Raw genomic sequence first — 17,913 nt, forward strand, 5'->3', positions numbered from 1 at the left:
CAATGCTGTGATCTTTGCAGAATCAATGGATTCTCTGATTGTAGCAGTTAAGAAGCGGAGTGGGTAATTGGAGTGTCTGGGTTTGCGATTGTCCCAGATCAGTGGTGTCCAAACTATTCCAGAAAGGGCTGAGAGGGTGCAGGTTGTCCTTGCAGTCACCGACTCCAGCAGGTGATTTCACTGAGTAACATCAGTTTGAGCAGGTGGGATGAGGTCATCAGTGAGATCACCTGCTGGAGTCAGTGGCTGCAAAGAAAACCTGCACCCTCTTGACCCTTTTTGGAATAGTTTGGATACCACTATCCTACATCAAGACAAAGATCCAGGCTTGCAATGAAAGTACTGAACTTGCAGAAACATTTACTGATCACAGCAGTGACATGCATGTCTCGCTGTCCTTGAACTTTGAGATCATGAGATGCCTGGAAAGAGTTTATGGAGTCTTGTGGTCTCTGGACACAGGTGCTTGGTGATACCTTTGATACCTTTGAAGGAGAACAAAGGTCCACATCTTTAGAATCCTGGTGCTTCCTGTCTTACTGTATGGTTGTGACAACTGGATGCTAACTGGTGACCGAAGGAGATGAGTTGATGCCAAGGTCTCTTCAGAGGATCCATAAGTGCAGCTGAAATGACATTTTGCCTTTGTGGCCATGAGGTGGGGATGGACCACTTGTGAGCCTAGACGGATGCCATCCAGGACCAGGTGGTTCAGTTGTGTAGTGGATGCTGTGACCTGACCAGATCATGATGAAAATATTCATTCTTTTGTGAACATTGCTACTGTTTTGGAAATTCTGTATCAGACAGTAAAACGCATCAAGACATTCAAATAAGCATTGGGTTCATGGAGATGTTTAACCAAGGATGACACATTTAAGCAGGCCAAGTGTTTTGGGTCTTTTGATGGCGGTACAACACGAAAGCTCAGGATCACTTAAATCATTATTAATCATAGATGTTTATTTCATGAAACTGTGAGCAGAAGTTTTGTAGATAATTTTTCCTGGATCAAAAAGTTCTTGAAGCAGACATTCACTTCTGTGCATTTCTTTTCACAAAGAAAGCCGTTACCATGTGACAACTTTATATCCTTTTATTACAAAACGAATAAACCTTCAATCTGAACATCGGTTTGCAAGATACCGATACATATTTTTTTTTTGTCTCATAGAAATGAAATGTCTGACTCTGTTCACCACATCATTAATAAAAAATAATAATTATTGGAGGTGATTAACAACAACGGTAAGGTGTGCCTCACCTTACTGAAAATATATCAGCTTATCATTTGTTGTTTACAACATAGAACACAACAATGAGAACAGAAGCATGTAGATTATGCACGTGTGCAGAGGAGTGTGGACATGGCATACATCAGACGAACACACTGTCGAGATGAAAGGTAGCGGCGTATAACGATGTCGGCTTTGCCAATTAAAAATATGCAAATGAGAACAGATCATGCTAATCAGATGGTACACGTTACCTCTTCCAAAGACTACACACAACATGGTGCTCAGACGTCATCCATGCAACAAAAGAGGAATGATGAAATTGTGTGTTTTGTTGGAATTCACAGTGGAACTGCTGCAAAAAAAAAGACTCAGTGGTATCTGAAAGCAGGCGTGTGTGAAGCCGGTGCAGTGCCTCATGTGGCCACACTGTACGAGCTGTGTGTAGTGAAGATCCCAAATGTTTCTCTCTTGTACTCCATCATTCACCGACTTTGTAGTTTTCTGACTGTTTCAGTCGTTGCAGTTTGAGACGCATTGTTCTCCACACGTACATCAACTCTTTTCTTCCCTGCACTGACGTGTTGCAACAGCGTACATCCATTAAATGCGATTACTTTTTCTCCATCATGGTTCCCTGACTGCTGCTTGGTTTGGTTTATAGAGTGAGAGTGTTTGCCTGCCATCTCTTCAGTGGACCAACAGCAGGGAAAGAAGCTTATGCAAGAAGAAGACAGTGATGCAAAGAAGGGGATCCACGGTGCTCATTACCCCACAGCCTACAAGAGAGTGAAGGCAGAGAGACACAGAGGGAGAGAACAAATAATAATGTTAATCATTCTTGGAAAAACACTGTATTCACAATGTATATATTATCCATATTATATTATATATATTATCCATGGACATTATCCATGTCCATAATTATCCCGCAGCTTCTTTACCTCAGGCAAAATAAGAAATTTAACTGATTCTGACTCTGAAAAGTCAAAAAATGTCAAAGATCTGTCAAAGGGATGCAGCAATCTTGAAACTGAACCATCAAATGTTTTGTTAAAAATAGTCAACATGGTCACAAGAAAAAGATGTAAATTAACTGCCGAAGATTTGAGAACAATCAATTGTGAAGTTACCAGGAACCCATCATCCTCCACTGCTGTCATATTCCAGAACTGCAATCTGCCTGAAGTGCCCAGAAATATAATGTATTCAATCCTCAGAGACATGGCCAAGGTGAGGAAGGCTGAAGCCCAACCACCACTGAACAAGACATATGTTAAGACTGGGCCAAGAAAAATCTGAAGACAGATTTTTCAAAGGTTTGATGGACTGTTGAGATGAGAGTGACTCTTGGTGGATGAATGGTCCTGAGGCTGGATCAGTAATGGGCCCAGAGCTCCACTTCAACTTAGACGCCAGCAAGGTGGAAGTGGGGTACTGATATGGGCTGGTATTATTAAAGAGGAGCCAGTTGGACCTTTTTGGGCTGAAGGTGGACTGAACATCAAGTCCCAAACCTACTGCCAGTTTTTCAAAGATACTTTCTTCAAGCAGTGGTACAGGAAAGAGTCTGCATCATTCAAGAAGACCATGATCTTTGTGTAGACAATGCTCCATCACATGCATCAAAGTACTCCACTGCCTGGAGAGTCAGTAAAGGCATTAAAGATGAAAGAATAATGACTTGGCCCCTTTCTCACTTGACCTAAACCCTATTGAGAACTTGTGCGCCCATTGTAAATAGGAGATTTAAGTTAAGGAAAACAGTACACCTCTCTGAACAGTGTCTGAGGGGCTGTGGTTGCTGCCATACAAAAAGTTGATTGTCAACAGATCAAGAAACTGACAGACTCCATGAATACAGCCATAACAGACTTATGGCTGTTATTGGAAAGAAGGGTGGTTATATTGGTCACTGCTTTTTCATTTTTAATGTCAGAAATGTTCGTAAATTTTCAGTTGTTTGTTTATTATTCTCACTTTAACAGATGAAAATAAACAAATGAGATGGGGAAATTTTCATTTTTCATTTAGTTGGCCAAAACCTCACTTTTTCTTCCTTAAATATTCAAGTTAAAGGTTTATTTTTGTTTTTGCTATTCATTTTGTATTGCTTAGCATTTTTGGTTTTGGCTATTTTTTTTTTACTGTTATTGTTGTTAATCTGTGCTGCAAATGGAGCCTTAATTTCCCTGAGGGACCTTGCACAATGGATCGATCGATCTATCTATCTATCTATCTATCTATCTATCTATCTATCTATCTATCTATCTATCTATCTATCTATCTATCTATCTATCTATCTATCTATCTATCTATCTATCTATCTATCTATCTATCTATCTATCTATCTATCTATCTATCTATCTATCTATCTATCTATCTGTCTGTCTGTCTGTCTGTCTGTCTGTCTGTCTGTCTGTCTGTCTGTCTGTCTGTCTGTCTGTCTGTCTGTCTGTCTGTCTGTCTGTCTGTCTGTCTGTCTACAGTTTGGATTGACCAAAAGCAGTACACTTGTTCAATAATAAAATTACAACTTGCCTAAGAACTGTGCACACTGTGTTGTTTAATAATTTTAGACTCAACTTTTACATGTCACAAACATCCATAACAGTGGGTGATGACAAATACCTGTGAAACAAGTGTGTTCCTCAGGACAGCTATAGCGATTTTGATATACATACAAATTAGCTCCTGATGCCCCCCCACCACACACACACACACATACACACAATTTAATTTCAACAATGGATCCATGCTCTTCTATTGTCTCTGCTTAAATTGAATCAGATAAAATTTTATCATAAAAAAGATGTCACCAGAATCACACCACATCGTGTCTTTCTCTCCAACATTTTGAAATATTGCAAGATCTCGAGTGCAGGATTTCATCTGAGATCTGTGAACAGCCTAATATTCATTTTGCTTCACTTTCTGTAAAGGAATAACAAATGTGATAAATGTTTCTTCATATTTTGATTTGGAATAGAACATGCAGTGTTCACAGTGGATTTGTGTGGATGGAAATTAAAGCTGTTTTAAGGATTCTGAGCTTTACTCACTTTTTAAACACTGCTGGTATTTTAAACACAACTGTAAATCATTATTGAGATGTGTGATGAGTTATATCAGGATATGCAATTCTGGTCATACTGCACATTGACCACCATGAGAACACTGACTGTTTGACCTGCATACAGCCTTGTTCAGAGCTGTCCAGGGTGCTGAATGGACAGCAACCACTACAACTGTCATGAAGCAGTACAGTTGCTGATGGATAATTACAAACATTATAAGTTACCACAAAGTGATGTCTGATGCTAGTTTTACAAGACAAACATTGGTAGAGGGACAGAGGTTCTGCTGATCCCAATACAAGTAATGGACACATTCAACAAACATTTCTGGAGACATGATCTGTGGTCAGGGGAGGCTAGATATTACTCATTAAACATAAAGTGGCACACAAAGTTTGTGTCTTAGCTGCATGAAGGAGAGATGGGTGGGGTGCAGGTCAGGGATCACACAATTCATTAATTGCAGAATAACTCACATGGGTTCATGAACTAAGGGTGTGCAGATGGTGGAGGTCACTGCTCAGCCGGGAGACAGTTTAGTCTGCTATATTTTTTTTCATCATTCAGTGTGTGTCAGAACAAGCCAGATTGGACATAAAAAAATTAAACTGTGAAGTTAATGTGTCACACATTTTGTTGATATTCTTTCACTGTGGACATATCTGTCACCATGCTTGTGCACAGACACAATGTTATGCACACAATAACTCCAGATTAATACACAATACATACTCAAAATATGCAGCCCCTAGGAAGCAGATGAGCTGCATAATTGCTGGGGTGTTCTGTGCATAAATTAGCCTACCAATAAGGGGAATGTGATGCTTTAGGAACCACTTTAAGTCTATGGGTCGGAAGGTTCATATTCACATTACTTCATATTCACCAGTACCTCTTGTAGATTAGCTGTGCTTTGTGTTATGTACCTAACAGTCTGGATGCATTGAGTATTATCTTGGAATAGTTCCGCTACTGCTGCCCACACTGTAGCATATATAACAAACATAATTTAATTTTAAGTGTGTTTCCATAGAGAAACCATTAACATGCTCCACTTTTTGCTCATGATGGCAGCTCAGCACTGCAGGGTGGGGGGATGCAGCCCAAGTACCTTGTGATCTTTTTAATATTTTCACTGTTGAAGATAACACCACCTGTTAATCTAAAGCAGCTTGTAAAAGCTTGTGAAGTGCTGGGATGCTTATAAATTTTAAATTTTAAGGGTATACAATTTAAAAGAAAGAGGCCTTCAACCACTGAAATGTAGAGACTGTGCGGTTTAGTGGACATTAGTGAGAGGATGCATCCTCATTGTTTTAAAATTGAGGATTAAAACCATCTCTCATCTATTTTATAGTTTAGGTCTGGAATCTGAAGGACATAGGATCTTGGGCGACAACTGACCTACTCTCATATGTACCTTTTGTGGTGTTTTTTTTTTTTTTGCAAAGATGCAGATAGGATCTCACCCTCACTGCAGGGTGATTATAATAAAGGCAGCTTCAGATGCCACAAAAATCAAGCAGACAAAAAACTTGTTTAGTGTGGCTGAAAAGATAAATGCCCAAACATAAAGTACTGCAGAAGCATGAGGTAATATTTAAGAACATGCCTGCAATGCAAAGCATTTTTATTCTAGCCTCAGTCTAAAGCGTGCTGCAAAATGAACTTCATTTCTTTTGGGTAGATATGAATATAAAATGTCATTTCACTCACCTCGAGTAGAGTAAGTTATTAAAGGGATTAAACTAACCTGAAAGCAATGCGCAGAAGATTACACTCACAGAATGACATGATAAAGCCTTAAAAATACCCAAAGTACACGCAGCTGAATCACTCTCCTCCTCTCCTCTCCTCCTATTTTTTATTTTTATGTTCTTTTTTTATGTGTTGTTTTAAAATTTTATTTTATGTGTTTTATTTTTGTAAATTTGTGTTTTTAATGTTAAGCACTTTGGACACCAGTCGGTGCTGTAAAACGCTTTATAAATAAATGTTGATTGATTGATTGATTGATTTTAATTTGATGCACTACGTGTATAAGTGGGAGTATGACTATGACAGCATGTAAAGAAAGAAAAAAATCTCTGCTCACTGTGAAAAAGAAAAGTAAAACATGAACTGAAATCATATGAGGAATTCAGAATAAATAAAAACTAAGCTTTTAAAGTTAAGCTGTAGTAACTGCAAATTTTATCGAGTATTTTTCTCAGATGGGAGCCCGGAGCTCTTGTTTGGCTGTTTGATTTGAATGTTCAGCTAATCATCATGCATAAATTTGTCACAACTGCAAAGTTGTTTTATTATTATCATTATTATTATTAACTCACTCACACGCAGTGTTTGTGGTGTTTCAAGGTGCATGTAGCACTCACACCACTATTTGCCACAAACATGTCACACAATGCTACACAGTTGTGACACTCTCAAATGTATGACAAGTGTTTTGGTCATGTTCAAAACACTTGCCACTCAGCTTCCTTTGTCACATGGTCACCACTTATACACCACTGACATGCCATGCACATCCCACAAACACAGACAGTCTATCTGGCAGACTAGCATCAGGATATTCTGAAAGTCCAAATCCAAGATAAAATAGAACCCGCCCCCCAAATAAACAAAGCAAAACAACAACAACAACAACAACAAAAGAGCAATCAGAGATTTCTGACGTCCACTAATCCGGATACGGATTACCTCCAAAATTTAATGGAGTCTTTCTTGGTCTAATACCGTGGTAAAAATTTGGTGACAATTCGTGAAGTAGTTTTGATGTAATCCTTCAAAGCCTATATAAAGTGAAACTTGATCCAGAATCCGGATCCGGATCTGGATCACATCCAAGATTGAATGGAGCTGACAGACAAATAAATAAACGCCAATGATTTCATTACGTCCTTGGCGGACGTAATAATTAATAGAGACGATGTTGATAAAACACTGGCCAGGAAGGCAACATGCCATGTCAAATGCGAGAATCAGTGAACTCTATGTACACGCGGTGGTCGACGAGCACACATGGGTAGTCGCCGGTACTGGTGACGAGTGCTGGCAAGTACAGCACAACAATGGTTGGCACTAACATGCCACGCATATATATATATATATATATATATATATATGTGTGTGTGTGTGTGTGTGTGTGTGTGTGTGTAGGTATATCAATTTCAATTTGTCAATTTATTAATTTATATAGCGCCATCTCTCGACATAGTCAACCCCAAGGCACTTCACATAACACACAATTTATGACAACACAAAGTAATTTAAAATCAAAATTTAAAATCAAAATGGTACAATAAAAAAGGTAAAACACAGTAGAATAAAAAGAAATTACAAAGCAAACATAAAAACAGAATAGAGTAATGATAAGACAGTCTAAAAAAGTGGGTCTTCAGTCTTGATTTAAAAGTATCCACCATGTCAGACTGCCTAATAACTGCAGGTAGCTCTTTCCAAAGAGTAGGGCCACGGTAGGAGACGGCTCTATACCCCACAGACTTTTTATTCACCCTTGGAACATACAAAAGCACTGTGCCCTGTGAATGCAAGGGCCACTCAGGTATGTAGGGCTTAACCAAGTCCGCCAGGTAGGAAGGAGCAGTCCATGAACAATTTTATAGACCAGCAACAGAACTTTAAAATTCGATCTGGCAGAAACCGGAAGCCAAGGAAGGGATGCCAGAAAGGATATAATGTGGTCAAACTTTCTACTTTGTGTCAAAAGTCTGGCAGCAGCATTCTGCACTCATTGAAGACCCCGAATGCTACACTGCGGTAGACTAGAAAATAAAGCATTACAATAATCCAATCTGGAAGAAATAAATGCATGTATCAAAGTCTCAGCATCAGTCATAGACAGGATGGGACGAATCCTCTCTATGTTTCGCAGATGGAAGAAGGCAGTCCTCACAATATCTCTAATGTGGGGGCCAAAGGATAACGTAGGATCAAAAAGTACCCCAAGATTTCTCACTTTGTCCATATGATATATAACACACAAACCCAAATTAAGTGCCAACAGGTCAAATTGATGCCGATGACCAAGAACCATCATTTCAGTCTTACCAGAATTTAAGAGTAGGAAGTTACTAGGCAACCAAATTCTCACAGATACAAGGCAATCTTCTAAGGAATTTTATATGGATAAGATTACCAGCCGTTATCGGCATGTACAATTGAGTATCATCAGCATAGCAATGAAAGGCAATCCGCAGAGTATATACTCATAACAACAAATACCAAAGAAACAATCAATCAATCAATCAACTTTTTTCTTGTATAGCGCCAAATCACAACAAACAGTTGCCCCAAGGCGCTCCACATTGCAAGGCAAGGCCATACAATAATTATGAAACACAGTCTACGTCTAAAGCAACATAACCAAGGGATGGTCCAGGGTCACCCGATCCAGCCCTAACTATAAGCCTTAGCGAAAAGGAAAGTTTTAAGCCTAATCTTAAAAGTAGAGAGGGTATCTGTCTCCCTGATCTGAATTGGGAGCTGGTTCCACAGGAGAGGAGCCTGAAAGCTGAAGGCTCTGCCTCCCATTCTACTCTTACAAACCCTAGGAACTACAAGTAAGCCCGCAGTCTGAGAGCGAAGCGCTCTAATGGGGTAATATGGTACTACGAGGTCCCTAAGATAAGATGGGACCTGATTATTCAAAACCTTATAAGTAAGAAGAAGAATTTTAAATTCTATTCTAGCATTAACAGGAAGCCAATGAAGGGAGGCCAACACGGGTGAGATATGCTCTCTCCTGCTAGTCCCCGTCAGTACTCTAGCTGCAGCATTCTGAACCAACTGAAGGCTTTTTAGGGAACTTTTAGGACAACCTGATAATAATGAATTACAATAGTCCAGCCTAGAGGAAACAAATGCATGAATTAGTTTTTCAGCATCACTCTGAGACAAGACCTTTCTGATTTTAGAGATATTGCGTAAATGCAAAAAGGCAGTCCTACATATTTGTTTAATATGCGCTTTGAATGACATATCCTGATCAAAAATAACTCCAAGATTTCTCACAGTATTACTAGAGATCAGGGAAATGCCATCCAGAGTAACGATCTGGTTAGACACCATGCTTCTAAGATTTGTGGGGCCAAGTACAATAACTTCAGTTTTATCTGAGTTTAAAAGCAGGAAATTAGAGGTCATCCATGTCTTTATGTCTGTAAGACAATCCTGCAGTTTAGCTAATTGGTGCGTATCCTCTGGCTTCATGGATAGATAAAGCTGGGTATCATCTGCGTAACAATGAAAATTTAAGCAATACCGTCTAATAATACTGCCCAAGGGAAGCATGTATAAAGTGAATAAATTGGTCCTAGCACAGAACCTTGTGGAACTCCATAATTAACTTTAGTCTGTGAAGAAGATTCCCCATTTACATGAACAAACTGTAATCTATTAGACAAATATGATTCAAACCACCGCAGCGCAATGCCTTTAATACCTATGACATGCTCTAATCTCTGTAATAAAATTTTATGGTCAACAGTATCAAAAGCAGCACTGAGGTCCAACAGAACAAGCACAGAGATAAGTCCACTGTCCGAAGCCATAAGAAGATCATTTGTAACCTTCACTAATGCTGTTTCTGTACTATGATGAATTCTAAAACCTGACTGAAACTCTTCAAATAGACCATTCCTCTGCAGGTGATCAGTTAGCTGTTTTACAACTACCCTCTCAAGAATCTTTGAGAGAAAAGGAAGGTTGGAGATTGGCCTATAATTAGCTAAGATAGCTGGGTCAAGTGATGGCTTTTTAAGTAATGGTTTAATTACTGCCACCTTAAAGGCCTGTGGTACATAACCAACTAACAAAGATAGATTGATCATATTTAAGATTGAAGCATTAAATAATGGTAGGACTTCCTTGAGCAGCCTGGCAGGAATGGGGTCTAATAAGCATGTTGATGGTTTGGATGAAGTAACTAATGAAAATAACTCAGACAGAACAATCGGAGAGAAAGAGTCTAACCAAATACCGGCATCACTGAAAGCAGCCAAAGATAACGATACATCTTTGGGATGGTTATGAGTAATTTTTTCTCTAATAGTCAAAATTTTGTTAGCAAAGAAAGTCATGAAGTCATTACTAGTTAAAGTTAATGGAATACTCAGCTCAATAGAGCTCTGACTCTTTGTCAGCCTGGCTACAGTGCTGAAAAGAAACCTGGGGTTGTTCTTATTTTCTTCAATTAGTGATGAGTAGAAAGATGTCCTAGCTTCACGAAGGGCTTTCTTATAGAGCAACAAACTCTTTTTCCAGGCTAAGTGAAGATCTTCTAAATTAGTGAGACGCCATTTCCTCTCCAACTTACGGGTTATCTGCTTTAAGCTACGAGTTTGTGAGTTATACCACGGAGTCAGACACTTCTGATTTAAAGCTCTCTTTTTCAGAGGAGCTACAGCATCCAAAGTTGTCTTCAATGAGGATGTAAAACTATTGACAAGATACTCTAACTCCCTTACAGAGTTTAGGTAGCTACTCTGCTCTGTGTTGGTATATGACATTAGAGAACATAAAGAAGGAATCATATCCTTAAACCTAGTTACAGCACTTTCTGAAAGACTTCTAGTGTAATGAAACTTATTCCCCACTGCAGGGTAGTCCATCAGGGTAAATGTAAATGTTATTAAAAATGATCAGACAAAAGGGAGTTTTCAGGGAATACTGTTAAGTCTTCTATTTCCATACCATAAGTCAGAACAAGATCTAAAATATGATTAAAGTGGTGGGTGGACTCATTTACTTTTTGAGCAAAGCCGATAGAGTCTAATAATAGATTAAATGCAGTGTTGAGGCTGTCATTCTCAGCATCTGTGTGGATGTTAAAATCGCCCACTATAATTATCTTATCTGAGCTAAGCACTAAGTCAGACAAAAGGTCTGAAAATTCACAGAGAAACTCACAGTAACGACCAGGTGGACGATAGATAATAACAAATAAAACTGGTTTTTGGGACTTCCAATTTGGATGGACAAGACTAAGAGACAAGCTTTCAAATGAATTAAAGCTCTGTCTAGGTTTTTGATTAATTAATAAGCTGGAATGGAAGATTGCTGCTAATCCTCCGCCCCGGCCCGTGCTACGAGCATTCTGACAGTTAGTGTGACTCGGGGGTGTTGACTCATTTAAACTAACATATTCATCCTGCTGTAACCAAGTTTCTGTTAGGCAGAATAAATCAATACGTTGATCAATTATTATATCATTTACCAACAGGGACTTAGAAGAAAGAGACCTAATGTTTAATAGACCACATTTAACTGTTTTAGTCTGTGGTGCAATTGAAGGTGCTATATTATTTTTTCTTTTTGAATTTTTATGCTTAAATAGATTTTTGCTAGTTATTGGTGGTCTGGGAGCAGGCACCGTCTCTACGGGGATGGGGTAATAGGGGGATACAAGTGTAAACAATATAAATTAATCAATGAACTGACATTTCTCCACACAACCAAACAAACAACAGTGCACAATACACAATTCAAAAACAATAAAATCGGTAAAACCCAATTTGTCATACTGTAACAAGTAATTATATTGATTTTAAGGGAGCCTTTTAAAGCCAGCTAAGGTACCAAATGAAAACTGTCACCGTGAGAGTGACCAGTATCTTGCCAAAAGGTGAAAAAAGAGACTACCATGAGCGCCATGAAGAGGGACTGGCTGGCACGGTAATATATGATATTTATGTGAAATTTGGAGGCAAAATTTCAAAAATTACGACGGAAAGTTGTTTCATTAAATTTAGTGTTTGACATTCCTGTGACCTTTATCTTGATCCTGTTGTGTGCTGAAAGGTATCTCCATATGACTGCTGTATGTGAACTTAAAAGAGTCTGCAATGATGATTTACATACTTTGTCAAACCTTTAAAAAAATCTAAATTTAGCATTTTTTTCATGATGACATCACCAAATTACATCATAACTGAATGTTTTACTATATTCTGCATCCTCTCATCAAGCCCTTTAATGTGGTGAATTACATGACATGTTTTACTGTAATCTGAAATTTGACTTAATTTAGGCGATCTTTGATCTAAAGCAAAACCCTGCCAAGAAAAACACTTGCTACCTACAGTAACATTTGGAGGTGGTTCTATCATGCTGTGAAGCTGTGTGGCCAGTGCAGGTACTGGGAATCTTGTTAAAGTTGAGGGTCACATGAATTCCAGTCAATATCAGCAGATTCTTGAAACAATGTTCAAAAATCAGTGACAAAGTTAAAGTTGCACCGGGGCTGGATCTTTCAACAAGACAACGACCCTAAACACTGCCCAAAATCTACTAAGGTATTCATGCAGAGGAACAAGTACAACATTCTGGAATGGCCATCTCAGTCCCCAGACCTGAATATTATTGAAAATCTGTGGTGTGATTTTAAGTGGGCTGTCCATGCTCTGAAACCAGAGCAAATGTATGCACCTATCTAATTTTGTTTAAAGAATTATTGCACACTTTCTGTAAATCCTATAAACTTCATTTCACTTCTCAAATATCACTGTGTTTGTCTGCTATATGATATATTAAACTGAAAAAGCGCCTTGGGGCAACTGTTTGTTGTGATTTGGCGCTATATAAATAAAATTGATTTGATTTGATTTGAAATTACTAATCAAAACAACCAATGATTTATAAAGGAAAATCATGGAAATCATCAGGACCGCCCAAACTTTTGCATACAACTGTATATATATATATCCTGGTAGTCAGGAGGACATAAAAGAAACTGCAATGGCCCAAGGACTGAACCCTGGGGCACACCACACATGATCTTCGAAGATTTAGAATTCAGAAAATCCCACAAATATGAAGACATTGATACCTATTAAGGTATCAATGTCAATCAGCCCCAACCAGTCCCAGCAGAAGACTGCCCCTCCCTGAGCCTGGTTCTGCTGGAGGTTTCTTCCTGTTAAAAGGGAGTTTTTCCTTCCCACTGTAGCCAAGTGCTTGCTCACAGGGGGTCGTTTTGACCGTTGGGGTTTTACATAATTATTGTATGGCCTTGCCTTACAATATAAAGCACCTTGGGGCAACTGTTTGTTGTGATTTGGTGCTATATAAAAAAAAAATTGATTGATTGATTGACCTATTGTGTAAGTATCTACACTCAACAAAAATATAAATGCAACACTTTTGGTTTTGCTCCCATTTTCTATGAGATGAACTCAAAGATCTAAAACTTTTTCCACATACACAATATCACCATTTCCCTCAAATATTGTTCACAAACCAGTCTAAATCTGTGATAGCACTTCTCCTTTGCTGAGATAATCCATCTCACCTCACAGGTGTGCCATATCAAGATGCTGATTAGACACCATGATTAGTGCACAGGTGTGCCTTAGACTGCCCACAATAAAAGGCCACTCTGAAAGGTGCAGTTTTGTTTTATTGGGGGGGGATACCAGTCAGTATCTGGTGTGACCACCATTTGCATCATGCAGTGCAACATATCTCCTTCGCATAGAGTTGATCAGGTTGTCAATTGTGGCCTGTGGAATGTTGGTCCACTCCTCTTCAATGGCTGTGCGAAGTTGCTGGATATTGGCAGGAACTGGTACACGCTGTCGTATACGCTGGTCCAGAGCATCCCAAACATGCTCAATGGGTGACATGTCCGGTGAGTATGCCGGCCATGCAAGAACTGGGACATTTTCAGCTTCCAAGAATTGTGTACAGATCCTTGCAACATGGGGCCGTGCATTATCCTGCTGCAACATGAGGTGATGTTCTTGGATGGCACAACAATGGGCCTCAGGATCTCGTCACAGTATCTCTGTGCATTCAAAATGCCATCAATAAAATGCACCTGTGTTCTTCGTCCATAACAGATGCCTGGCCATACCATAACCCCACCGCCACCATGGGCCACTCGATCCACAACATTGACATCAGAAAACCGCTCACCCACACGACGCCATACACGCTGTCTGCCATCTGCCCTGGACAGTGTGAACCGGGATTCATCCATGAAGAGAACACCTCTCCAACATTCCAAACTCCAGCGAATGTGAGCATTTGCCCACTCAAGTCGGTTACAACGACAAACTGGAGTCAGGTTGAGACCCCGATGAGGACGACGAGCATGTAGATGAGCTTCCCTGAGATGGTTTCTGACAGTTTGTGCAGAAATTCTTTGGTTATGCAAACCGATTGTTTCAGCAGCTGTCCGAGTGGCTGGTCTCAGACGATCTTGGAGGTGAACATGCTGGATGTGGAGGTCCTGGGCTGGTGTGGTTACACGTGGTCTGCGGTTATGAGGCTGGTTGGATGTACTGCCAAATTCTCTGAAACGCCTTTGGAGACGGCTTATGGTAGAGAAATGAACATTCAATACATGAGCAACAGCTCTGGTTGACATTCCTGCTGTCAGCATGCCAATTACATGCTCCTTCAAATCCTGCGACATCTGTGGCATTGTGCTGTGTGATAAAACTGCACCTTTCAGAGTGGCTTTTATTGTGGACAGTCTAAGGCACACCTGTGCACTAATCATGGTGTCTAATCAGCATCTTGATATGGCACACCTGTGAGGTGGGATGGATTATCTCAGCAAAGGAGAAGTGCTCACTATCACAGATTTAGACTGGTTTGTGAACAATATTTGAGGGAAATGGTGATATTGTGTATATGGAAAAAGTTTTAGATCTTTGAGTTCATCTCATACAAAATGGGAGCAAAACCAAAAGTGTTGCATTTATATTTTTGTTGAGTGTAGCTATCGAGTCATGAGCCAATCCCATGATACCATTCTTCTGTAATTTATCCAATAGTAATGTATGATCTATGGTATCAAATTATTTCTGTAAATAGTAAAAAAAAAAAAAAAAAACTACAGTATATTTCTTGTTTTCAATTGCATTTGTAATTTGTTCAACGAAATCAATTCTGAAAAAAAAATCAGTGTTAACTTTAAATGGGCACAAATCTGTAATCTGGATCAGATCCTGATCAAACTTTAGTCAATAAAGGATACCATACTACATAATGCTCACAAATATATATCTTTTTTGACAAAGTTATGAATTTTTGAAAATTAGTTCAATGTTAAAGTTAGGAATTTTTTCTTTTTTTTTTTCCTGACTTTTACCTTTGACCTATGATGTTGAAAATGTAATTAGTTCTTGCCTATCAGGATATGAACCTTCAGTAAAAAATTCATAATGATATCTAAAAAAAAATTGTGAGCTCTAGACACAAACAAACAAACCAAAAGGGGCGAAAACAAATGTGTTGCCACAGCAAAGTACAGAAGGATCACAGGGAGTGAGTCCATGTCAGGGAGATGAACGAAAGAATAGGTGTCATAAGTGACTTTGAAGTGAGTTTTTCACATTAATTTGTGTTCCAGTGGGGGGGTGGATGGGTTACCCAGAACACCTGTTTGGAACCTTTGTCCTCAAATGGTTCAGATCATCTGCCCTCACACAGCTCCAGGAGGTGAGGGATTGTTTATCCTGAAACAAACTCTCGCTGTGGATTTCCTCCCCTAAACTGTATTTGCTCAGCATCACTGGACCTGTCCGCTCCTTAGCACCGAGCAGCCAGACGGTTTGTTCCCTGCCTCTCTGGTCCCAGCCTGCTTCATCATTTCATCAGGCAGCTCCCGAGTCAGTCTTCCCAGCTGTACTTAATCTGCTAATCCTCCTAATCATGCTCTTTTCAAGATGGTCTGCCATAAATCTAAGCCTGCCATTTTAGAACTAGAACCCAGCAGCTCACATCATGTTTTTGATCCAATTTCTCCAACAGAAGCCACCAGTCCAGAGGTGGGTCATCCTTGTTCTGACTCAACTACAGTTGTTGCCTCCTCCTGAGCCTACTAGCTCCTCATTGTGTGCCCACAAGAGGACAGTCAAAGGCTCCTCAGAGAGAATCTGCCAGACAATGAGTGCCGATTCTTCTGGATCAACACACAATAGTTTGAGGTTAAGCTGAGTCCTGTCATCACTGCCCTGTGCCAGTGTCTGGAGCTGCCTCACGATCCTGCCTGCTTCTGTATCCTTCCTGCACTTTGGCTTGTCTTCAGACCTTGTTAGTCACATACGAGGTCTCTTAGATAATAAACCGACCCTTTTATTTTTTTTTTAACTATATGGATTTGAATGACATGCGATTACACCAATCATGCTTGAACCCTCGTGCGCATGCGTGAGTTTTTTCACGCGTGTCGGTGACGTCATTTCCCTGTGGGCAGGCCTTGAGTGAGATGTGGTCCCGCCCTCTCGGCTGAATTCTTTTGTTTCACACGCTGCTCGAGACGGCGCGCGTTGCTTTATCAAAATTTTTTCTGGACCTGTGAGGAATATCCGAGTGGACACTATTCGAGAAATTAAGCTGGTTTTCTGTGAAAAGTTTAACGGCTGATGAGAGATTATGGGGTGTTTCTGTCGGTGTAAGGACTTCCCACGGAGTGGGACGTCCTGCAGCGCTTCCAGGCGCTGTCGTCGGCCTGTTTCGAGCTGAAAACATCCTAATTTAAGGCTTAATTCACCCAGGACATCGTGAGAGAACAGAGAAGATTCAGAAGAGGCCGGCATGAGGAATTTATGCGGACATTCCACTATTTAAGGACATTTTTTTAATGAAAGACGTACGCGCAAATTCGCCGAGTCGTTTCCGTGACGACTCGGCAAATCTGTGTGCGCCGCGACAGGAAAAACACCTCCGTGTTGAAAACCATTTGTAGAATTCAGGCGGCTTTTAATGGCTTTCAACAAGTGAGTAACTGAGAAATTGTTTAACAGCTTGGGCATGTTCCAACTTGCCCGTTAAGATTTCCAACGGAGGTGTTTTTCCTGCCGCGACCCCCCGCGGTTGGGTCCAGCCCGACATGCGACTCTGCCCGCACGTTCTTTCATTACAAAATGACCGTTAACAATGGAATGTCCGAATAAACTCCTCATGCCGACTTCTTCTGAAAGTTCTCTGTTCTCTGACGACTTACTGCGTCAACAGAGCCTGAAATGTGGAAGTTTTCAACTTGAAACGGCGAGACGCTGCCGCCTCGAAGCGCAGATCGCCGTCAGGCGCCGTGGACCGTCCTTAAAGCGACACTACCAGACCAAAATCTCTCATCAGCCGTTAAAATTTTTACCGAAAACCAGCTGAATTTATTGAATGGTGTCCACTCAGTTGTGCCTTACAGTTTTGAAAAAATTTTTATCAAACAAAGCAACAGTCTCTGAGCCATTCCTAAACAATGAAAAAAATCGACGAGCGGGTGGACGACTCCTCACTCAAAGACTGCCCACAGGTGAATGACGTAACCGACAGGCGTGAAAAAAACTCTCGCATGCCCACGAGGGTTCAAGCATGTCTGATGTAATCACACGTGATTCAAATCCATATGGTTTTTGAAAAAAATAATAAGGTCGGATACTTTTATAATAGACCTCGTACAGTCGCAGTGCCCCAACTGGCATCCCACTTCAATCACTCCTGCTTGCTTCCTCTGTCCCGATCACGCTGATTCATTTGACCCCTGCATGTTCCTGGGCATCACAGTCATACTTGAAAACCCCAGACAACCCAGGAGAAGTTATGGGCTTATGTGACTGTGATTGGAGAAA

At 40.1% G+C, this 17,913-nt stretch overlaps 1 protein-coding gene across 1 annotated transcript in view; it reads right to left on the minus strand.

Moving 5' to 3' along the window:
- Positions 1-1,059: 1,059 nt before the first annotated feature.
- vstm2b (V-set and transmembrane domain containing 2B) overlaps positions 1,060-17,913 on the minus strand; it is an 87,814-nt gene continuing 70,960 nt past the window's right edge. The window contains exon 5 of the mRNA XM_034183826.1: positions 1,060-2,014. Within this exon, the coding sequence (XP_034039717.1) occupies positions 1,926-2,014 (89 nt within the window). The 3' untranslated portion in view covers positions 1,060-1,925. The remainder of the gene's footprint in view (positions 2,015-17,913) is intronic.

Source organism: Thalassophryne amazonica, chromosome 2 (assembly GCF_902500255.1).
Source record: "Thalassophryne amazonica chromosome 2, fThaAma1.1, whole genome shotgun sequence".
NCBI classification, from domain to species: Eukaryota; Metazoa; Chordata; class Actinopteri; order Batrachoidiformes; family Batrachoididae; genus Thalassophryne; species Thalassophryne amazonica.